The sequence below is a fragment of the Bubalus bubalis genome, chromosome 12 (genome assembly GCF_019923935.1).
Source record: "Bubalus bubalis isolate 160015118507 breed Murrah chromosome 12, NDDB_SH_1, whole genome shotgun sequence".
In the NCBI taxonomy this organism is placed as follows: Eukaryota; Metazoa; Chordata; class Mammalia; order Artiodactyla; family Bovidae; genus Bubalus; species Bubalus bubalis.
In genome coordinates, this window is record NC_059168.1 from 10,300,798 (window position 1) to 10,325,146 (window position 24,349).

General features: G+C 37.2%; 1 protein-coding gene across 2 annotated transcripts; it reads left to right on the top strand.

Annotated features, from left to right (window-relative positions):
* Positions 1-29: 29 nt before the first annotated feature.
* Positions 30-23,646, top strand: MOB1A (MOB kinase activator 1A). 2 transcript variants are annotated; one of them, XM_006045424.4, is made up of 6 exons: positions 33-249; positions 3,276-3,442; positions 12,941-13,034; positions 14,725-14,858; positions 18,826-18,989; positions 19,969-23,646. In XM_006045424.4, exons 1-6 carry the CDS (start codon positions 236-238, stop codon positions 20,044-20,046), a joined length of 651 nt encoding a protein of 216 aa, XP_006045486.1. In that variant the 5' UTR covers positions 33-235; the 3' UTR covers positions 20,047-23,646. The 2 variants fall into 2 exon arrangements, with proteins under 2 accessions (XP_025116590.1, XP_006045486.1); XM_025260805.3 differs by lacking the exon at positions 18,826-18,989 and having other exon boundaries at positions 30-249.
* The last annotated feature ends 703 nt before the right edge of the window (positions 23,647-24,349 follow it).

Sequence of the window (24,349 nt, forward strand, 5' to 3'; positions counted from 1 at the left end):
ATTTAGCTGGTTCCGCATTTTGGGTCTGGAAGGTGGGGGAGGAGTACTAGGCGGGTTCAGTTGCTCACACCCGCTTGCACCGGCTCTGCCTCGGTTCCACCCGGGCTTGGAGCTGTGGCGGCGCCGGCTTCGGCTGTCCGCCGGCTTCGGACCTTCCGCTCCTTCCCGGTTCCGCGCGGACTCCGAGTCCTGACCGCGGCGGGGGCCAGCGGCCCCTCCCCTCCGAGGAGAGAAGATGAGCTTCCTCTTGTGAGTGTGGCCGGGGCTCCGGGGCTGAGTGAGGGCCAGAAGGGGCGATGGGGCGCCTGAGGCGAGGGCAGTCCCCCGGGCCGGGGTAGGGGTGCCAGGTGCTTGCTCTGCTAGCGCTCGGAGTCTTGGAGGAGTCTAGGATGTGGGCAGAAGCCGACGGAGATGAAGGTCGAGGCAAAGGAAGCGGAGCGAGAAGGTTGGGGTATAGAAAGGCCCCGAGGCCGGTAGCGCCTCGAAACTTTTCCGCCCGAGTGCGCCTGAGGGCAGAGAGACGATCAGGGGCTACCAATTTCTCCCAAGTCCCCAGCCTTTTAGTAACGATGCATGCTGACTAAGCTTTTTATTCCACCGTACGCCAGCTTTATTATCGTCAGGATTAAATTACCCCTGCGGAAAAATGCCGCCCCTGGAAAATGTGGGAGTGTCTCTAAAGTTAAGCTGCGGCCTTTACAAACAGTTCTGATTCAGCCCATTTTGTGAATTTGTGTAATTAACTAACATCTTTTTAACTCAGTAGAATCCTGTTTTAGAGATAGCTGTTGGACCCAAATGAGTCTTCAAGTGGGAAAAGTTTGTAAATTCTCTGATGATTCTTAAGCACATTAACGTTTGGGAAGCATTGCTGTAACATTTTTTTCCTCCAGTGGCCCTCTCTACCTAGTGTACTGCTTAAATATGTATTGTATGAGCGAATCCATTTTTAGTTATGGGCATCAGCCACATGCTTGAATCTAAGTGTATCATAACCAGAGTTCACCCCCTTTCTTATTGTGAGAAATTTGGATTCTTTTCTAGTATTTTGCTATTGTAAAATAGGATTGATTACAAAGCTTTGACTAACAGTCGCTTTTCCCCTCCTTTGGATGATTTTTTAAGCGAATAGCCTTCAAAGTGAGATTACCGTATCAAAAAATCTATTTGATTTATATTTTAATTGAAAGTTTCCTTATTACCAGAACAATCCCCCCCCATAACCAGTCTTTTTCTTATGTTGATGTTTAGTTAGTGGTTGGTTTGTGGATGCACAGTTCTTATTTGTTTTTTGGACCTAAATATGGCTCTGTTTATTTCTTTTAAACTTTGTTTTGTTGATAGACAATTGAATTTCCGCTTTTTGGCCATTATGAATAATTATGCTATAAACTTGTATATAGATTTTTGTTTTGGATGTATGTGTTAATTCTCTTGGAAATTTCCCCACAGCCTTTCTAGCACTTGTTAATTGAATTTTTGATTATAGCACATCCTAAGTGGATGTGAAGTGGTATCTCATTGTGATTTTAATTTGTTTTTCCTTAATGATTAATGATGTTGAGCACCTTTTTGTGTGCTTATTGGCAATTTGTGTGTATATATATATATATATATTTTTTTTTTTTTACATTTTATTTATTTTTTTTTGCATTTTTTTAAATTTTATTTTATTTTTAAAATTTACAATATTAGTTTTGCTGTGTATATTCATTGAAGTAATATCTATTCAAACATTTCGACCATTTTTTAAATTGGCTTGTCTTTGGTTTTAAGTTGTAAAAATTCTTTATCCTGGATATAAGTCCCTTAATCACATCTGCGTTTTACAAAATTTTCTCCATTTTGTAGATTCTTTTCACTGTCTTGATGGTGCCATTTGAAGCACAGACGTCTTCATTTACATGAAGATTGTACAGAACCTTGAGACATCTTTTCTTGCTAGTTTTCCATATTTAGCTTCCTGTCATTCACAGCTTGTTTTTATTGTAAAGGGCCATTCCCTCTAATGTAATACTTCCCTATTAAATTTAGCTCTTTATTATGTTTAACACAAGCTTCCCATGTTAGATTTTTATTGTTTTCATAACTCCTTTTTACTTAACAATCAGTCTTATTTAAAATTCAGATTACTCAGGTAAAGTGAAAGTCCTCAGTCTTATTTCCTTCCCTTCCTGGAAGTAATCACCAGTATCAATTTGATGGGTGACATTTTCTATGCATTTACAAAATAGACTTCTGCCGTACATTTCATATTGTAATATGTGTGGCCATGTATTGAAATCTGTCTGTGAATTCATGTAGCTCTGTCTTGTTCTTCGTAATTGCCATGTGGTATTCCATGATATAGATGTGTCATACTCATTTCTCTACTAGTAAGCTTTAGGATTGTTTCCAGGTTTTTCACTATTAAAAACAATCTTGGAAAACACATCCTTATTCATATCAAGGACAGATACCTAGAAGCAGAAGGGACAGATTGAGGAGCATTTCACATCTGTTCATTTGTCACTGTTTTTCTTTCTGAATTATATAATCATCTCTTTAGCCCATTTTTCTAAAGCCTTTTTCTTAACCAATTATAAAAGCCCTTTATTATGTAGTTCACACTTTGTAATATGTGTTACAAGTACTTTTTTTTCTGAATTATGGATGTTTTAATTGTTATAGTTAGAAATCTGTCCATTTTTTTCCCAAGCTTTGTGTCATATTAGGAAGACCTTATGAATGGTGTGAGATAGGAATAAAAGCTTACTTTCCCTCTCCAAAACAAGTTGTTTATTTTCCCTGCCATAAATTCCAAATGATAGTGATTCTTCTGTAGTTTGCTTTGATGGCACCACAAGTATTTTGATACAGAAAACTGGATTTTTAAGCTCTAAGAGCCTTAGAACTACCACTCTCGCAGCACTGCTTTCTATAGATGAAAACAGGGCAAAAGGAGGTTAGGTTTCTCGAGTCATCACAGAGTTAGTGGCAGATCAAGAACTAGAATCCAGGTTTCTTCTTCTTTTGGTTCGGTTGCCCTTTCTGTTATACTAGACTGCTTCGTGCAGCTTGGTAAAATCGCCCTCTATGTGAAATTGTGCTGCTATTCCTGTTTCTGTGTAGGGGAAACTTTTTTAAAATTTTAAATCTTTATTGTGTGTCCCCTACCGCCACATTGTCACACTTTTCAGGAAATGTTTTTTAATTTCAAAACAATTTATATGCCTAAAATTTTCATTCTATGTCCGGTCCTAAAAATTGATATACTCTTACTTTTAACCTAACAGTAGTAGCCGCTCTTCTAAAACATTCAAACCAAAGAAGAATATCCCTGAAGGATCTCATCAGTATGAACTCTTAAAACATGCAGAAGCAACTCTAGGAAGTGGGAATTTGAGACAAGCTGTTATGTTGCCAGAGGGAGAGGACCTCAATGAATGGATTGCTGTTAACAGTAAGTTTTTTAATAACTTTCAACATTACTAGTTGATATGATTTTGCTAAAATCTTTGTGTTAATGAATTTTCTTTTATGCGTGTGAATGAAAGTCACTCAGTCATGTCCGACTCTTTGCGACCCCATGGACTATAGAGTCCATGGAATTCTCCAGGCCAGAATACTGGCATGGGTAACCATTCCCTTTTCCAGGGGATCTTTCCAACCCAGGGCTTGAACCCAGGTCTCCCGCATTGCAGGCAGATTCTTTACCATCTGAGCCACCAAGGACTCTTTTGAGTGTAAGTATCATAATAAAACATTATCTGTGAAGAAACATGTAAATGCAAATACATCCTAAGTGTTTTCTCTTCAGGGTGTAGTTGTGTGGTTGAGTAGAGAGACCTGAGGAGAAACGAAGAGTGCTTTGGGGTAATCTCTGAGAATGGTCTGAATTGCTGAGTCAGGGCAAATGAGAAATTGATAAAACACAAAGATCCTACCTGTGATGGACATGACTTTGTAGGGATCCATCTTCACAGTTGTGCCCCCACGCCCAGCACCTTTCATTTGCCTGTGTCTACAGAAAAGTCAAGCGTACTTGCTTTGGTCAGTCACTTGATTATTGTGACTTTGGAGTAGTCAGAAGGAAATTGAGAGCCTGGGAGAAAGCAGAGTGATCCATGAGCTGAAAGTCACTCTGAGTTCAGGAAAGTAAGGGCATGACATGGGAGGATATGCTGAGACTGGAGCATCATTTTGGAGTCCATCATTTTTGAGATGAGATCAGTTCTGGATGATAGGGTTTAAGTCTATCAGGAATTTCTGTTATTCCAGGAATCTTTAAAACTTTTTAATGTAAATTTTCAGACATACAGACGTAGAGAAACTAGTAGAATGAATTCCCAGGTATCTGTTATCCAGCTTCAGCAATTATCAATTCATGGCCAGTTGTGCTGTTTCTGTACACTACCCTGATTATTTTGAAGGAAATCCCAGACATATTTCTGTGATAATGAAAATGTGTATCTTGCCTATGGCCATTTAAGCACTTGAAATGTGGCTACTGGGACTGAAAGTGAGTTTTAAATTTAACTTCATTTTAATGTAAATTGCCCTGTGTGTCTAGTGGCTACCATGTTAGTACAGATTTGGAGCTTTGGTCAAATTCAGGTTTGATTTTGTTTAAGACTACTTCTCAGGTGGTGGTACATACTTCCAACAGTGTAGATGCTTCTGTGTTGATAATCATTGCCTTGGTAGTGTGGTCTAATAGGAATATATTGTAAGTTATAAATGTAATTTAAAAATTTCCAGTAGCCACATTAAGAAAAATTTTATTTTCCTCAACTCATTAAAAAATGTTATTCATATTACTAAGGGAAAAAAAAATAAGGTGCTAAACTATATAATGTGTTTTCTTTTGTGTTAGATGGGATAAGTAAGCTTATGGGGCAAGAGACAGAAAAATTAGTAGAGGGGAAGTTGAAATGGTTGGGATTTGATCTTTTTAAAAAAATATTTATTTATTTGGGTGTGTTGGATCTTAGTTGTGGCATGCAGGATTTTTCCTTGCCGCTCATGCGAGCTGCTCTCTAGTTTTGGCGCATGGGCTCTAGAACTCATGGGCTCAGTAGTTGCCCAATGGCATGAGCGATCTTATTTCCCTGACCAGGGATTGAACCTGCATCCCCTGCATTGAAAGGTGAAGTCTTAACCCCTGGACCACCAGGGAAGTCCCTAGATTTTTTTCTCTATATATTTTTATCTCTCTTTTGTTATGTGAACCATGTTAAGTATTATCTATTCAGAAAAGACCCCTTTTTTGTAATCTTATTCAAATTATTATCTTAATTCTTTTTTAGATTTTTTAATTGATGTATAGTTGATTTACAATGTTGTGTTAATTACTGCTGTACAGCACAGTGATTGTTATATATACATATATTCAGTTATGTCTCTGTTTTTTATATTTTTCAGTATTGTTTATTATAGGATATTAATTCTCCCTACTATTAGTAGGACCTGTTGTTTATCTGTTCTGTATATAAGAAGCTTACAAATGCTAATCCTAACTTCCTACCCCATCCTTCCTCCGTCCCCTCCCCCCTCCCTTGGCAACTGCCAGTCTGTTCTCTCTGTGGTTGGTTTCATAAATAGGTTCATTTGTGTCATATCTTAGTTTCCACATATGTGATATCATATAGTATTTGTCTTTCTCTGGGTTACTTCACTTAGTATGATAATCTCTAGGTCCATCCATGTTGCAGCAAATGGGATTATTTAGTTCTTTTTTTTGCCGGGGGGAGCCAGCATGCAGCATCTTCATTCCCCAACCAGGGATTGAACCCATGCCCCCTGCATTGGGAGCACCTAGTCTTAACCACTGGACCAGCAGGGAAGTGCCATATTTTGTTCTTTTTTATGGCTGAGTAATATCCCATTGTGTATATGTGCCACATCTTCTTTACGCATTCATCTGTCTTTGGACTTTTAGGTTGTTTCCACGCCTTGGCTATTGTGAAGCGTACTATGAACATAGGAATGCATGTATCTTTTTGTCTGGATATATGCCCAGGAGTGGAATTGCTAGATAATATGGTAATTCTATTTTTAGTTTTCTGAGGGACATCCATAATGTTTTTCACAGTGGCTGTACCAACTTATATCCCTACCAACATTGTAGGAGTGTTCTCTTTTCTCCACATCCTTTCCAGCATTTGTTATTTGTCCACTTTTTAATGATGGCTGTTCTGACTGGTGTGAGGTGGTACCTCATTGTAGTTTTGATTTGTGTTTCTTTAATAATCAGTGATGTTGAACATCTTGTTTGTTGTTGCTTCTCATCTTTATTTCTTTGTTTTTGGCTGCGCTGGGTCTTTATTACTGTGTGTGGAGCGTGGGGCTGCTTTGTGGTCGCAGTGCCGGCTGCTTGCTGCAGTGGCTGTCTTACTGCCCAGCACCGGCTGTGTGGCACGCAAGCTCAGTAGTTGTGGCACACAGGCTTATAGTTAGGGCATGTGGGGTCTTCCCAGATCAGGGATAGAACCAGTGTCCCCTGCATTGCAAGGCAGATTCATAACCACTGTACCAGCAGGGAAGCCCCAGTGGTGAACATCTTTTCCTGTGTCTGTTGGCTATTTGTGTATCATCTTTCATTCTGAAGCAATCTCTTGGCCTTCTTCAGCCTTAGATTTTTCTTTGAGACTTACTGCTCTAATCAGCTAGTCTCAACCTTTTGGTTCCAGGGTCCTTTTATTCTCTTAAAAATTATTGAGAACCCAAAGAGTTTTTAATTATATGAGTTGTGTTTAATGATCCTGTGTTAGAAATTAAAACTGAGCAATTAAAAATATTTATTTTAAAATTCATCTAAAAATAGCAATAGTAAACCCATTACATGTTAACATAAACATATTTTTATAAAAATGGCTATTTTCCAAAATAATGTTGGTGAGAAGTATGGCATTGGTTGCAAATCTTATTTAATGTCGGATGGCTGGATTCTCGTACTTGCTTCTGCATTCAGTCTGTGTGGTGTCACACCGTGGAGCCTCTGGACAGCTCCACCGTGCCTCCTAAGAGAGTGAGAATTCAGAGCAATTAAGATGTTTCTGACCTCACAGTTTCCCCTATGAAACAGGGACTCTCTGGACCATATTTTGAGCAGACCAATATAACCAGCACACCATCTAGGCGCATTCTTTGTTTTGAAAGGGTATTCAGTGTATTACTTTCTTAGAAAACATGACTAATGTAAGACGAAAGTTTATAAGTGAGGGGGTTTTGTATAAAATTCCTTTTAACATGGTGGAGCAAGTGTTTTTTAAGAAACTTGGAAAAGCCCTAGTTGCGTTTAGGTAGTCTTTTAGACAGGGAACTGAGACATTTTAACAAATCTTTGCGAGGCTTTGTGGTTCTCTCTGCGCAAAGTAGTATGTTTCAGTCAGTTATGCCTGAGTTTCTTATCCCCTTCCTCTTCTATTTTCTTCCAGTTCTAGCTGAAGCTCTTTAAGGAGGTACTCATTGACTGTCTCAGCTTCCCAAGATGTTACCTTTTCTGTGAATTCTTCTAGCACTTTTTGTTGGCCTTTGGATGCTCTCTTATATGTTGTATTATCCCTCTCTTGATTTTGTCCTTTTTGTTAGCTAGAGACTCTAGGACAAGGGACTTTATCTCATGTATTTTTTATGTCCTCAATATGTACTGGGTCTCAATTTTTTATGATAAATTAGATTTTTTAAATGCCTGATATAGCTGAAACATCTCCCTTACAGTATATTCACAGTACTTTTCTTCTCTTTCCTAACACAAGTGGTCTGGTCGAGACTGATAAGGTATGGATTTTCATTTGCTTGGATATCATCAAATTGTATATTCTAATATAATAATTACCTTTAAGTTAGATTTTTTTTTCATTTATTTTTAAATGAAACAAAGATGAGCATTTTTAACGATATAAGGTACAATTCACAAAGAAGATAGACATCATTAACCATTAGACACCAAACAACAAAGATACATAAAATAAAAATCAGAAGATATATAAGGGAAAAGAAAAAAATATATAATCATACTACTCAGTCACTTCAGTCGTGTCTGACTCTGTGCGACCCCATAGACCGCAGCCCACCAGGCTCCCCCGTCCCTGGGATTCTCCAGGCAAGAACACTGGAGTGGGTTGCCATTTCCTTCTCCAATGCATGAAAGTGAAAAGTGAAAGGGAAGTCGCTCAATTGTGTCCAACCCTCAGCGACCCCATGGACTGCAGCCTTCCAGGCTCCTCCGTCCATGGGATTTTCCAGGCAAGAGTACTGGAGTGGGGTGCCATTGAGACATATTAACATTTCTCTGAGAATATTTTATCAAGTACAGAAAAAATAAGAATAGGAGCATCTTGAATAATGTCAATAATTTAAATATAGTAGATTTTATTTATATTAATTTGAACATTTCATACAAAGATAGGCACAATAAAGGACAAAAATGTCAAGGACCTAACAGAAGCAGAAAAGGTGGCAAGAATACACAAAAGAACTGTATAAAAAAGCTCGTAATGACCCAGTTAACCATGATGATATGGTCACTCACTAGACCCGTTCATCCTGGAGTGTGAAGTAAAGTGGGTTTTAGGAAGCATTACGCTGCTGAGCCTGTGCTCTGGAGTCTGTGACGGCAACTACTGAGTCCATGTGCCACAGCTGCCGAAGCCCACTCACCCTAGAGCTTGTGCTCAGCAGCAAGAGAAGCCACTGTAGTGAGAAGGCTGGGCACCCCAACAGGGTAGCCCCCACTCTGCACAACAACAAAAACTCAGAACAGCCAAAAATAATAATTAAATAAAATTATTTTTTTAAAAAAGAAGAAGCAACAGTAAGAGTTAGACATGGAACATTGGACTGGAGTCAAGATTGCTGGGAGAAATAGCACCAATAGCTGGGAGAAACGACCTCAGATATGCAGATGATAACCACATTAATGTTAGAAAGTGAAGAGGAACTGAAGAGACTCTTGATGAAGGTGAAAGAGGAGAGTGAAAAAGCTGGCTTAAAACTTAACATTCAAAAAACTTTAAGATCATGGCATCCGATCCTATCACTTCATGGCAAATAGATGGGAAAAATGTGTGAACAGTGTCAGATTTCATTTTCTTCAACTCCAAAATCACTGCAGATAGTGACTGCAGCCATGAAATTAAAAGATGTTTGCTCCTTGGAAGAATAGCTATGTCAGTACTAGACAGTGTTTTAAAAAGCAGAAACAACACTTTGCTGACAAAGGTCCATACAGTCAAAGCTATGGTTTTTCCAGTAGTCATGTATGGATGTGAGAGTTGGACCATAAAGAAGACTGATCACCAAAGAATTGATGCTTTTAAACTGTGATGCTTGAGAAGACTCTTGAGTCCCTTATGTCAAGGAGATCAAGTCAGTCAATCCTAAAAGAAGTCTACCCTGAATATTTGTTGGAAGGATGAATGCTGAAGCTGAACGTCCAATACTTGGGCCACCTGATGCAAAGAGCTGACTCACTGGAAAAGACCCTGATGCTGAGAACAATGGAGAGCAGGAGGAGAAGGGGGCAGCAGAGGATGAAATGGTTGGATGGTATCACTGACTCAATGGACATGAGTTTGAGCAAACTCAGGGAGTTAGTGATGGACAGAGAACCCTGGTGTGCTGTAGTTCATGGAGTCACAGAGTCGGACATGACTTAGCCACTGAACAATAACAATCTTATATTCTAAACAAATGTATTTAAAATTTTGTATCTCATACATTGTTACTTGATGTTCATAGGGCATTTAGAAAAACTGGCAAAAAGATAAACGTTACTAAATTTCAAAAAGTAGAATTCTTTTTGTGATTCAGTTATATATGTATACATATTAATTTTGAAATTGTTTTCCATTATAGATTATTACAAGATATTGACTGTATCTTGTAAGTCAATAATCCCTGTGCTATATATACAGTAAACCTTTGTTGCTTGTTGCATATCTTTTTTTTTTTTAATTAGAAATCTAGCATTCTATTCATGCTGAGTCAAACAAGTAGAATCAAACTAAACCAAGGCAAACAGACTAAATTTTTTAGTTAGGCAAAAATTCAGAAGTTTTCTAAAATTTATATGTTATGCACATTATGTATATGAATACAAGAGTTTTCTACTAGGTTTGATAAAGGCTTGAGAAAGAAAAATTAAAAAAAAAAAAAGAACAGATGGAGAAATTGCAAAACATTAAATGAAATGGGAGCACTGAATAAGAAATAGAAAAAGTGAAACAAACTAGATAAAAGTAAAATTTCCTCATATGGTCCAGTTGTTTTTAAACATGGTTGCTCCTTAGAAACATATCTGGAACTCTGGCACAAAAAAAATCTATACCTATGTATTTGTATTTTTCAAAAAATTCCAAATTAATTCTGATAATGTGTCCGGATTTTAAGAAGTGATTACAGGTTTTCCTATTAAATGGTAATTTTGGTAATACAGAATTCTGTTATTTTTCTTTTGACCAATCATGATACAGTGGTATTAAATGAGAGATAGTTACATAATCACAGTAGTGGGAGATATTTACAATTTTCACAGCCAGACAAAAAAGAGAATTACAATTGTAAGCCATAATGGGGACATGATTAACCTAAGAACATAATTACATACAGTTTGAGGGGTCAGGCAGAGTGATGTGGTAAATGGAAGTGCATACCTGCACATGTTTTCATCCACCCAGCCAGTCTGTCTTTTTGTTGGTGCATTTAATCCATTTACATTTAAGGTAATTATTGATTGTGTATCCTGTTACCATTTTCTTAATTGTTTTGGGTTTATTTTCTGTAGGTTGGTCTTTTCTTTCTCTTGTTTCCTGCCTAGAAATGTTCCTTTAGCATTTGTTGTAAAGCTGGTTTAGTGGTGCTGAATTCTCTTAACTTTTGCTTGTCTGGAAAGCTTTTGATTTCTCCACGAAATCTGAAGGAGAGTCTTGCTGGGTAGAGTATTCTTGGTTGTAGGTTCTTCTTGGTTGTAGGTTTTTCATCACTTTAAATATATCTTGCCATTCCCCTCTTGCACATAGAGTGTCTGTTGAGAAATCAACTTTATAGTCTGATGGTAGTTCCCTTGTATGTTATTTGTCGTTTTTCCCTTCTTGCTTTTAATGTTTTATCTCTGTCTTTAGTTTTTGTCAGTTTGATTACTGCGTGTCTTGGTGTGTTCCTCTTTCGATTTATCCTGCCTAAGACTCTCTGTTTTCCTGGACTTGGTTGACTACTTCCTTTCCCACATTAGGGAAGTTTTCAGCTATTGTCTCTTCAAATATTTTCTCAGTTTCTTTCTCTCTCTTCTCCTGGGACCCCTATAATCTGATTATTGGTGCATTTAATGATGTCCCACTGGTCTCTTAGGCTGTCTTAATTTCTTTTCATTCTTTTTTCTATATTCTGTTCTGCAGCAGTAATTTCCAGCATTCTGTCCTCCAGATCATTTGTCCATTCTTCTGCCTCAGTTATTCTGCTATTGATTCCTTCTGATGTATTATTCATCTCTGTTTGTTCTTTAGTTCTTCTAGGTCTTTGGTAAACATTTCTTGCATCTTCTCAATCTTTCTCTCCATTCTTTTTCTGAGATCCTGAATCATCTTCACTGTCGCTATGAATTCTTTTTCTGGAAGGTATCCTGTCTTCATTTAGTTGTTTTTCTGGGGTTTTATCTTGTCCCTTCATCTAGGACATAAATTTCTGCTTTTTCATGCTAATTAACTTCCTGTAATATGGTTTTTGTTTTAGTTGCTGGGGGCCTGTGATTTTTCTTGCGTCTTCTCTCTGCCCTCTGATGGAAGAGGCTAAGAGGCTTGTGTAAGCTTCCTGATGGAAGGGACTGGTGGTGGGAAAAAGTGGGTCTTGCTCTGGTGGGCAGGGCCTTGCTCAGTAAAGCTTTAGTTCAATTATCTGCTGATGGGAAGGGTTGTCCTCCCTCCTTGGAAGCTTTTTGGCTTGAGGCGACCCAGCCCTGGGTTTTATAGGCTCTATGGTAGGGTTTAGTGGTGAATTCCTAGAGGGTTTACGCCAAGGGGACCTTCTAGTGCCATGGACGCTGTAGTGAGCCCCTGTTGACCTATGCCTCCTCAAGAGACCCTCCAACACCAGCAGGTAGTTTTGGTTCAGTCTCCTGTGGTGTCACTGCTCCTTTCCTCCGAGTCTGGTGCACACAAGGTTTTGTTTGTGCCCTCCAAGACTGGAGTCTCTGTTTCTCCCTGTCCTGTGGAAGTCTTGTAATCAAATCCTGCTGGCCTCAAAGGTCAGATTCCCTGGGGATTCCCAGCCCCTTTATCAAATTCCCCAGGTTGGGAAGCCTGATGTGGGGTTCAGAATCTTCACAACAGCGGGAGAACTTTTGTAGGTCACCCTACAGTGGCTCTGGCATTTGATTTTATCATGATTGCGCCTCTCCTACCATCTTGCTGCAGCTTCTTCTTTGTCTTTGGACATGGGGTATCTTTTGGTAGGTTCCAGCATCCTCCTGTCTATGGTTGTTCCATAACTAGTTGCAGTTTTGGTGCTCTTGCAGGAGGAGATCTAAGTGCACGTTCTTCTACTCCGCCATCTTGAACTGGAAGCTCAGTTGCCATTAAGTTATTAATATCTCTAATATTTTCCTGCTTACAGGCTGTTTAAAAGCTTAGTATATTAAAAATAAGTGTATATTAAAAGTTTACTTAAGGGAGTTCCCTGGTGATTTCAGTGGCTAAGACTCTGAGCTCCCAGTGCCGGGGGCTCAGGTTTGACCCCTGGTCAGGGAACTAGATCCCACATGCTGCAACGAAGACCTGGCACAACCACATGAATAAATATTTTTTTTGTTTACTTTAGGTGTGACAATTAAAAAAAGAATTTATAGTGCCCCTGGATTGTTGAATCTCCTGAGGATTCTTGACTGAATCCTGCAGTTGAAAGATCTGATGTTTTATTGTGTTTACATGGACATTTTAACACAATTCTGCTGTTAATTTTCCAGCTGTGGATTTCTTCAACCAGATCAACATGTTATATGGAACTATCACAGAATTCTGCACTGAAGCAAGCTGTCCAGTAATGTCTGCAGGTCCAAGGTACTTATACTGGCTATTATATAGGTATTTGAATTACTAAATAAAGCTAATCACCAATTGATATAAATTAAATAGTACAGACTTGTTGTTTTTCTTGCCTGTTCACTTGTGAAAACAAAAGCTTACCTTTAACCTTTTAGTTATTAAATACTTTGATATGTATTTCCCAGTGTTTTGATTTTTTATAATTGCATTGTAGTAAGTATGAATGTTCTGGAGAAGGCAATGGCACCCCACTCCAGTACTTGTGCCTGGAAAATCCCATGGATGGAGGAGCCTGGTGGGCTGCAGTCCATGGGGTCGCTAAGAGTCGGACACGACTGAGCGACTTCCCTTTCACTTTTCACTTTCATGCATTGGAGAAGGAAATGGCAACCCACTCCAGTGTTCTTGCCTGGAGAATCCCAGGGACGGGGGAGCCTGGTGGGCTGCCGTCTATGGGGTTGCACAGAGTCGGACACGACTGAAGTGACTTAGCAGCAGCAGCAAGTATGAATATTCAGTAGGATCGAAAGTAAAGAAATTTAGGTTTATTTTGCTTTTGCAAAAGTAATTTTTTCAATTTTGTTAAATTTATGGTTTTGTTTGTTTTTTAAATTAATTTCTTAGAATTTTTAGTTGACCTTTAATATTTGATTGTTTTCCTTGTGTTTATTTGATATTAATTACTTCCGAGTTGTGCTGCTTTAGTTACCTGGCTTAAAGATGCTAGATTAAAATTTCCTGACTAATAAATTTCTAGAAATATTGACAAAGAGGTAGAACCCTTTATCACCCACAAGATTAAGATGTATAGAATTAATGTTTTAGTATCCTTCCAGTCTTTTTTCCTATAGCAATTGATTGCTTTTATGTGATAACAGATGGTATTAAGAGATTTACCTCTTGGGAAAAAATAGTCCTTTCCGAATTTGCTATTGTTTTTACATAAAGGTAAAAAAGGTCCCCAGTGAATTTGAGTTCTGTGTTTATTACATTATTTTAGGAGAGATGTTTTTTGTTTTGTGAAGTATTGTTTTAGTCCTCAAATTTCCTATCTTTGGCTTAAATGATTCATAAAGTGAAGTTTTATTAATCATTCTAGCTTAGCAAAGGTGAGGTAGAAAAAGATGCATGCATAAGATTTATTCTTTAGAACCCTCTCAAAAAAACAGGGTTTTGTAATCTTGGCTCTATTGATAATTACATAATGGTCAACAAGCTCAGAATATGGAGGATCCACCAGCACCTTACCCACTCCTCAGCACCCTCTGTCTAACTGACAGGAACTCAGTTCCTTGGCCTTTCTCAGGGCTGTGTTGTAAAACAAATCCTGGCACAGCCAGCTGCCATACTATCTTTTTCTTTTCCATCATATTTCAGAATATTGTGTAAGTTGAGTCGGCCCTGCATATGCATGGTCCCTCTGCATCTGTGGATTCAACCAACTGTGGATCGTAGTATTTACTATTGAAAAATATCTGTATAAGTGGACCTGTGTGGTTCAAACCCATGTTGTTTAAGGGTCAGCTGTCTTTCTGCAGGGAACTCCCAAGTAATCTTCAGTAGAACTTTGGTTAATTTGCTAAAATTGTGTGTGTGTGTGCGTGCGTGAACACACTTAACTACATAGACATACTGTGAACCTACTATGATTATAAGTTGCAACATGTATTTTAAAACTTTATTACTAAAACTTTTTTCTCTCCAGATATGAATATCATTGGGCAGATGGTACTAATATTAAAAAGCCAATCAAATGTTCTGCACCAAAATACATTGACTATTTGATGACTTGGGTTCAGGATCAACTTGATGATGAAACTCTTTTTCCTTCTAAAATTGGTGAGTTAATGTTGTAGAACTAATACTCTTTTTAAATGATAAATGTGTTATGTTCTTTTTAATGCTCTATTAGTGTAACAAAATCTAATAAAGACTGCCAGATTTCTCTACAGAAAGGTTATAGACGTGTACTCCTTCCAGCCATGTTTGTGTCTGCCTGTGTTTCTTCGTCAGTACTAGTTGCCTCTCAGTGTTTCTTTTCTAAAATGGGTAAATGAATTTCTAGTATAATGTTCATTTTACAATATTGAAAAGATCGAGCATTTTTTGGTTTATTGATCATTGTGTGTTTTCTGTTTATACCCTTTTTCTGTTTCTTTATGTTAAGGCTATATTAGATCTTTGTCGTGCATGTTGTGTTTTTCTTTAGGTTGCCTTATTGACTTATTTTGTTTATGAGGGGTTTTTGGCTATGTATGTTATTTTGACCTATTAATCTTTGCCTTTATGATGATTGGATTTTAATACAATGATCAGAAGGAACTTTCCTACTTAAAGATAATAAAAATATTTGTCGATGCTTTTATTTAGTACTTTTGTGGTTTTGTTTTTAAATCTTTGTTCTGTCAGGAGTTTTTTCCCAATTATAAATGCTAGTCAGTTTGTCCGGTACCATTTATCAAATACATGTGTCTTTTATCCCCTAATTTTCGTGTGTGTACAGCAAATTGACATATGTTTTGGAGTCTTTTAATGTCTTTATTCTTACAGAAATTCCACACTGTTTTAATTACCATGGCCATGCATCTTTGAACATCTTGTAGGGCTAGTCTCTCTTCCTTGCTCTTCTTTTTCAGAATGCGCACGGCTATTCTGGAAAGTTTGTTCTTCCAAAGAATTTATAAACATTTTGTCAAGGTAAAAAGAAGACCTGTGAGATTTTTATTAAGATTTCATTCAGTTTGTAAATTAATGTAGGGATTCTTGTTCTCTTGACAGTACTGAGTCTTTCCATCCGAGAACAGTCTTTTAATTATTTCTTATTCCCTCTTGGAAAAATTCTGTATTTTACTTTAGTCCTTCAAGTTTCTTAAGTTTATTAATAGGCACTTAATGTTTTTATTGATAATCTGGTTTCTAACTGGTTATTGTTTAGTATATAGGAAAGCTGTTGATGTATCTATGAATTTTATAATTGACCATCAGTTTCTATTTCTTTTGGATTGGTTTTCTTGGGTTTTTAAAGTTTATAGTCACATCAGACTAAGATAATACTAATTTCATCTATTCTTTTCTGACAAATATACTACTTGTGTACTCTTAACTAATTGCAGTAACTAGTACTTTCAGAACAGTGCTGAGTAAAGGTGATGAAGGCAAACATCCTTTTCTTTAATTTCATGTGAGTGCTTCTAGTCTTGCAGCATTAAGCAGAAATCTTACTTTTGGTTAGAGGTTTGTGAATTTTTAAAAATCAAATTGATTGTAGGGTTTTATCAGATGCTCTTCTATTTTCTGTTGTTGATTGTAAGGTTTTCTCTATTTTTTACAGTGTTCCGCTGCAAGAGGTTTTTTTTTTGTTTCTGGATATTTTGATTAAGATTTTGGCATTGATATTCATGGATGTGATTGGTCCTTGTCATTTTCAGTATAGGGTATCTAATGAACAACATATTGTTAGATTCGGTCATGTCTGTTTGGGTTGCTATAACAAAAGTACCAGAGACTGGAGGTCTTATAAGCAATAAAGATGTGTTTCTTAACTTCTGAAGTTTGGAAGTCCAAGATCAGAGGCCAGCACAGTCAGGTTCTGTCATAGGTCCTATTCCTGGTTTACAGATAGCAAGAAAACAGTCTTTTTCTTGTATCCTCACATGGCAGAGAGGGAAATCATCTCTGTTTCTTCCTATAAGGGCACTAATTCTAGCCAAAGGGGCAGAGGCCTTATGGCCTTATCACCCCAAAGGCCCCACCTCTTAATACCATTGTCTAGGGTGTTCGAATTTCAATATGATTTTGAAGGAGGCACAAAGCCTGCAGTGTGGGAGACCTGGGTTTGATCCCTGGGTCGGAAAGATCCTCTGCATTAGGGCATGGCAGTCCACTCCAGTATTCTTGTCTGGAAACTCCCCATGGACAGAGGAGCCTGGTGGGCCACAATCCACGGAGCCGCAAAGAGTTGGACACGACTGAGCGACAAAGTGTGTGCGCGTGCGTGCATACACACACATTCAGAACATGGCAGATTCCTTTCTGAAATCTGACCAGAGGCTTCCAGGAGAAGAATTTATGTCAGGCTGTTGTATTTGGTCTGTTCGCTGTTGGTCAGTTTTTCTGTTCTGTAAAGCCTTTTGTTTCCTTTCTCATAGATCCTTTATTGTGTATTGGCTGTGCTTGAATGTTAAAGTCAGCTTGGGAAGTGCTTAGATTAAAATAAATCACTTGTATTTATTTATCAGAGTCTCCCTCTTAATGGAGGTAAAGAATACTTTTGTCATTATTCTCCTTTCTTCAGCTTCCCAGTTCTTCAATATTTTATCCTAATGTTCTGGAATTATTTCCCCCTTCATTAGACTATTGTCCAGATCTTAACTTATGCCATTATTTATTGTTTTAGACAAAACTTGATTGTTACTCATTTTTAAGCTAATATATCTAGCTTATTAATATTGTTTTAAATAGCAAGGTGCCCATTTGCTAATTCTGAGAGAAAAAGGATTTGACTTAAAAATCCATCTTTTCAATACATGAACATAAGACCAAGTCCAGAAAAACATGTCCATAACCCTCAGAATAATGTGTGAAAATGCACGTTGTTACAAAGACTGGGGATGAGGGGTGGAGGAACACATACATCAGCTTACAAGAGCAAAATACACTAAATTTCAAACTATTAAGGACTGGTTGAAAAGTCAAGAATACAGAGTGCAGGGAAGGAGAAAGTGTTTTAACTTTTGTTTTCTGAAAAATTAGAGAAAGGGCCATGTTCAAGAGCAGTATAGTGTTATCAGGCCAACTGCTGTAGGTTATTGGGAAGCGGTTGCCTTCTTGTATGTTTGTTAACTGTGCTCAGTGCCTATTGTATTGTCTTCTGTGCCTGTTTCCTGAGAAACATTGATCTTGTCAACAAAATTCTCAGGAATGCAGCCAGTCAGATCCGCCCCCCTGCACTGCTTGGAGAGAGATGACTACAATCTCTCCCAGTTCTTTTAGGAGGAGATATTTATTTTCTTTGAAAAATAGGGAGGTGCCATTCTTCCCCTTTATAGAAAATATTATTCCTCTTCCTACACTACAGGGAAATGGAAATAGCACTTAAAAAAATTAAATATAAAGTTGGGGACTCCTAGTCTAAGAAGGAAGACTAGATTTTCAGAGTACTTCAGAAGATAAAATATTTATTTGTAGACAGTAGATAACTGACTCAAGGTGTGCCTGTTTCTTTTGCTTGGGAAAGTTTCCAGTCCTGGTGGAGCATGTGTGTGTGTGTGTGTGTGTGTGTAAAAATCTTTTTAGAGTTATAAATTGCCAAAAGTAAAAATTTTCTATTTATAGTCTAAACTGTAAATAGAACTTCCTGGGAGTTCCCTAGCAGTCCAGTGGTTAAAACACGCTTGCAATGCAGGGGGTTCGAGTTCGATCCCTGACTGGGGAGCTAAGATTCCCAACAGGCTGCATGACAGGGCCAAAAAAAACAAGAAACAAACAAACTTGTTGCCGTTAATTTTAGGGAGAAATTCTCCAGTATTAAACAAGTAAAATTCAACTTTGATTCAGCGTCATCTTCCATAACCTGTCACTTGTGCCTGCTGTTCTAAGGCAGTCAGCAAAAGTGTGGTATGAGGATACCTCACATACTTAGGTTTGGGTGGTTTTTTCCCTTGCCTTTTTGAAAAGTATATATATGGATAGAAGCTTGTATTTGTGAATTTGTGTATTGGAGATGTTCATGGCATTGTCTAAATTTTTCTGCCATTTATTTTCCTCTTACTGATAAAAGACTGATTGAGACATATATATATTACAGGTGTCCCGTTTCCTAAAAACTTTATGTCTGTGGCAAAGACCATTCTAAAGCGTTTGTTCAGGGTTTATGCCCATATTTATCACCAGCACTTTGATTCTGTAATGCAGCTTCAGGAGGAAGCCCACCTCAACACCTCCTTTAAGCACTTTATTTTCTTCGTTCAGGTAAGTTGAATTGCATTGAATTTGGTGTGTCCTTTGACATGGACGTATTTGAATTGGTAATTAATAAAGAGTATTTATAGTGTCTTATTTATAGATATAGAGGTAAGCATGCAGTTCTCCTGTTTTATTCCCTTTTTCTTGTTTATATCTTTGATGTACATAACAGAATAGAAGGCATCACCCCCATTTGGGGCCTTTTGCCTCTGGAGAGACCTGCCCCGGTCTCTGATTGGAATATGACATGAAGCACCAAGCACCCAGGGAAGCTTGTCAGCACCCTCATGTCCCATTGCCACTGCTGAATAAAGGGATGCCATGGGAAAAACATCTGGGGTTGTGTCGTTTCATGAGATGTCTATGCCTGGAGGAGAAACTTTTGGAAGAAACTCGTTAGCTACTATCTTAAGTTTCCAGAAGTCTACTTCAGGCTGAATCTTACAAAGTTAGCAGCTAGAATGTCACAAAGAACCACCCCTTCAGAGGTGTGGCCTATTTCCCTATGGGCCGTTAGTTGGGATTAGAACTTTTTAAAGTCAAAATAATTCACATTGTTTGAAAAAAATGATCAAAGAATAGGGACTCCTTAGCCTAACTTTAGAAATATATAATTCTTTATGCAAATATAAATATATCTTTCTATAGATATTTTGATGGGAAAACCAGTAGCTTTTACAGTAGATACTATATATCCAATTCTGTGTACCACAAAGAAGAGAATGTCCCATGCTTTCTTCTTTGTCTTTCTTAGAGATTGTCGCCTGCCATAGATAGTACGTAGATGTAGGTATGGAGGCCACTATCTGTTAAGTCCCTTGTATTTTAAAATAGGGAGTAAAAATGATCCTATTTTAAAATATTCATAGATTATTTCATCATTCTTTTGGATTTCAGAAAGCTAGAGTTGGGAATCCTTTCTCTGAATGACACAGAGTTTTAATTTTAGATCTTTTTTTAAATTTTATTTTTCTTCTTTTTTTAGGAGTTTAATCTGATTGATAGGCGTGAGTTGGCACCTCTTCAGGAATTAATTGAGAAGCTTGGATCAAAAGACAGATAAATTTTTCTCTGGAACAGTTACCTTCTTGCTTCATCTACTGCTAGAACTATCTCATTGCTTTCTGTTATAGACTAGTGATACAGACTTTAAGACAGGATAAAAAGACACCAGTAGTCTGTGTCTACTGATAAAATTGTCCCAAAGGTAGGTTGGCCTAATACCTTCAGAGAGGAAAATTCAGGACATGGCTGAATTTGAGGCACTGTATGATCACTGCTGTTACTACCACAGAGTCATTTTTGATTGTAGTATATGAGGACTAACTTGTAGTTTATTAGTTTACATATTCATTTACTGAAGAAGATGACTGAAGTCTGATTCAGGTAACAGCATGATGGATATAAAAAATTTCTACCAATAATTTGTTAACAAGCTTCCAGAACAAATTTCCTAATAATGCAATCAGATCAGTTTTATTCTGCCTTTATTTTACAAATAGAAGAGGCATTTTGAAATTAGATTAAAAATGTTTGTGTCACTTGGGGATAACCTTTTAGTTTGAAGTTTGTATGCTCATGTTTTTATAGGTTATATACATGTATTTTTTTTCAAAATCCATAATTGCAGTTTAAATCATCATAAGACATGGTATGGGAGCAACCAGAGTTATTTCTAAAATGACTTTATTTTTTAATCTTTATTTGGGATTTTATTCACAGCCTATCTGGATTTTTAGTGTGTATCAAAGAATTTTTTTAAGGCATCTAAGAATTAATTGTCTTGCAGATTTTTATTTTGAAAAGCTTCATTCAGATTAATTTTAATATGTAGGTTTTGGCTGAGAAAAGGAAGACTTCCAAAAAAATTACAACAAATTTGGGTCTCAAAAACCATTATTTTCATTCATGTTTTTGGTTTCAGAGGCCTTGAAATTTGGATAGGAGAATAGAAGAAAGTACTCAAGAGTATTTGATTATTTTGTTTTGAGTTTTCCTTAAAATAGAAACTACTTCTGTGTATTTTCATTGTGTCTTGAGACTTAGTTAAGAGTAGTATAGAAATGCATGAACTTTATCCCAGTAAGGTTAAAACATAAGGAAAACCATAGTAAAAAAACCTTAAAGGTATGCACATTTTATAACCCAGCTAAAAGTTTGGTGTGCTACGTGTTCTTTAATGTGTGTGTGTGTGTTGGGGGTAGGGGGGTATATGTTTAAAGGAGACAAAAATGGGATAAGTAAAAACAACTTCATTCTGTTAATAGTCAAAGGATGGATTGGCATTTTATTCTGTTTTAATTGTTTTTGTATCAAAACTTGAAATTATTCTGTTGGGGTAAAAAGAATCTCCTTTAGTGAAGAAAAGATCTAATTTTCATTAGATTTTTCAGATCTAGACTGTTTGAAGTGTATTGAGGCACACATATTACTAAAGACTTGCCAGACTGGCAACACTTGAAATTCATCAACATTTGTTTCAGAGCTATGATTTTTTGCAAAGTACTCACCATGTTCCTTGATACCTTTGGTTAAGGTTAAATTTGAAAGTTTTTTTGTTATTTATTTTTATTATTCTACTAGATTGTAAAGAAAAAATGACTTAGAAACTCCATTTTTGTAATAACTCAATTTCAGTAAATTCTTAAATATGTATAGAATTTTAAAGGAAACAAAACATTTTATCTGATTTAGGCTGAAACCATACATCGTTGTTTTGGGAAATAGTGGGGAAATCCCTTATTTTAAAAAGTCCTCTATGAAACATTCCATAATCCTCATTTTAAGATTATCCAAAAGAACCATCAGGCATTCTGTATGTTTATGTTGATCATTTCCAAACACGAAGGTTTTTAGAATGTTAGGATGTTACTGCCTCTTGACTTTGAACATTGTTGGCTTTAATTAAGTCTGCTAGGAATGAAATATTTCTCAAGATTATATTTTTATCATTTCTAATATTTCAAGTATCATCAAATAAAAGTGTTCTTACTTTCTTTCATTTATTTTCAGTGGTAGAAATCCTCCCTCTCTTCATGACTTAGAGCCCTAAAACTAAGCAACTAAAGTAACAATAGTAGAGACAGCTTAATAATGGGACATAAATTTCAAAGTTTGTTGGTAATTAAGAATTCAGGTAATTCAAAATGTCCCTTTTTAAAAAAAAATAAAAGCAATACCAAAAAAAAAAAGCATTCCCAGTTAATCTGGCTTAACCAACAGTGCAACCAAACATTAGTGTTAACATTATTTACATCCAAGGCCAGGGAGTGAACAGGAGAGATGGAGCAAAGGGCAGAGAACATGGAGAAGAGAGCACCTTCTTGGCTTGGCTGGAAGGCCAGCCTTTGATTAAAGTTGGAAGGAGTCAGTCTTTCTTTGACTCCTCTCGATCTTGATTTATCTCCCTGAGTAACACTCACTCCCCTGGCTCCTCCTAATCAGAAGTCCTCTCTCAGTGTCTCATCACTGCTCTTCACACCCGACTAAAATCATGGTTGGCTAGTACTTGCTGAATTATGCAGTTAATCCTATGGTGCTTTAATTTCCAGGCCTTTAAAAAAACAACTTTTGGACAGTGATGTGCAGATTTTTGTTTAAATAGTGAAACTTCCTTGTACTACAGTTTTTGTATTGACAACCAAATGGCTCCTTTATTCTTTGCCAAACTGTGAAAAAAGTGGTTTTCAGTAGGCTGCCAGTTAACAAAGTATTTCCTTTCGTCTTAAGACCTGTAGATCCTTAGCTCATGTAGCTGCCTACTTGAGAAATGCACATCTGTATTCATCGTGACATTGATAACAGCAAAAGGAAAGTTTTTCTAGTAGAGCAGAGGCAAGAGGAGCAGTCCTGGTGGTGACGTTGATTTTTCAAATATTTTTGCGATTTCATGATAATGCTGTTTGGCCCTCTGTCTGAGCAGTGAGGTCACATTAGAAGTGGAGAAGCTTCTGAACATAACATCATTACCTCATACGCATAAACAAACCACTCCCAAAGAGTGTAAGTCCTAGACATTTGTTTCTAAGCAGCTTCAGTCATGCTGCTGGTGTCACCTTTGCCTGACTGTAGGAGTCTGTCTCTGCTTTCTGTAGAATTCTGGCCTGAAAAGACTAGCTGGGACACCAAACTAAGCAGCTTCAACAGGGACATTATTTCCTCCTAATACCACTTCAGTAACTGGTTCAGGACTTGGTTTTAAACTATTGTACAATTCTGGCAAAGAGGGAAAATAGTAGGTCTTCAGTCTTCCTGTGCTTTTGCATTAGATTTTGATATTTCAGACTGTAATGGGCTTTGGGGGATGATATTATCTGTGGTAGCAGTAATTTTACTGAAGCAACTGCATTGAAATTCACTTGGGTTTTCTCTCATCAGATTCTGTTTCAAACAAGTATTCTGTAAATCCGAATGGATTACCAGTGTGCTATAGATTTATTATAGGACAACATTCTATGTTTGGTCTACATTGAAAATAACTTGCTTAAGTTAGTCTTGATTATCTAAAATATTTTTAAATGTTCTTTACATGAAAATTTATTTTGTATTTTTAAACCTTTAGGGGCTTTTATCTATTTTTCTAAGTCGGTTAACTGTACTTTTTAAAAAAAGTGTTTTGTATCTACTTTTGTAACTTCATCAGAATAAAATATATTGAAAGAAAGAAAGGACTGATGAAAGTATGTCTCAACACATTTGTTTCTATTTAACTGTGAAACTTGAATTTTGCAGGGTCTGTGGAAGGTTATCTTGGCTTATCATTTAGGAGTGAAAATGTTTTCTTAACTCTTAGAAGAAAGGGAAGTTCCTAAGTGAACTAAATGTATTATAATACCAGGGCCCCACCCCCAAGAAACAAAGTGTGCCTTGGGATGCAGTGGCTAAAACCCATCCCAGACAAAAAATAAGTTTTCTCCTTACCACACTGGACAAGCTCTTGACCTCTTTTATACATTGCTGATTATGAGATTGAGAAAAGGGAAGAGAAAGACTAGACTCATTAATTTTCTGACCTTGAAAGGAGTACTCAGCATATCTGTAAGATACCCCCCCACACCCTAAACAGCCAGTTTTCATTATCATAGGAGAAATACTAGTTATTCTTAGAGGTTCAAATTACAGATGCCTAATTTTAGGTCTGTTTAATATAGCATTGCTACAATTGTTTTGACCTATTGCAAAATTCAGACTTAAATTGAAGAAAGTAGAGAAAACTACTTGGCCATTCAGGTATGACCTGAATCAAATCCCTTATGATTATGCAGTAGAAGTGACAAGTAGATTCAAGAGAGTAGATCTGGTGGACAGAGTGCCTGACAGGAGGCAGTGACCAAAACCATCCCACCAAAAAGAAATACAAGAAGGCA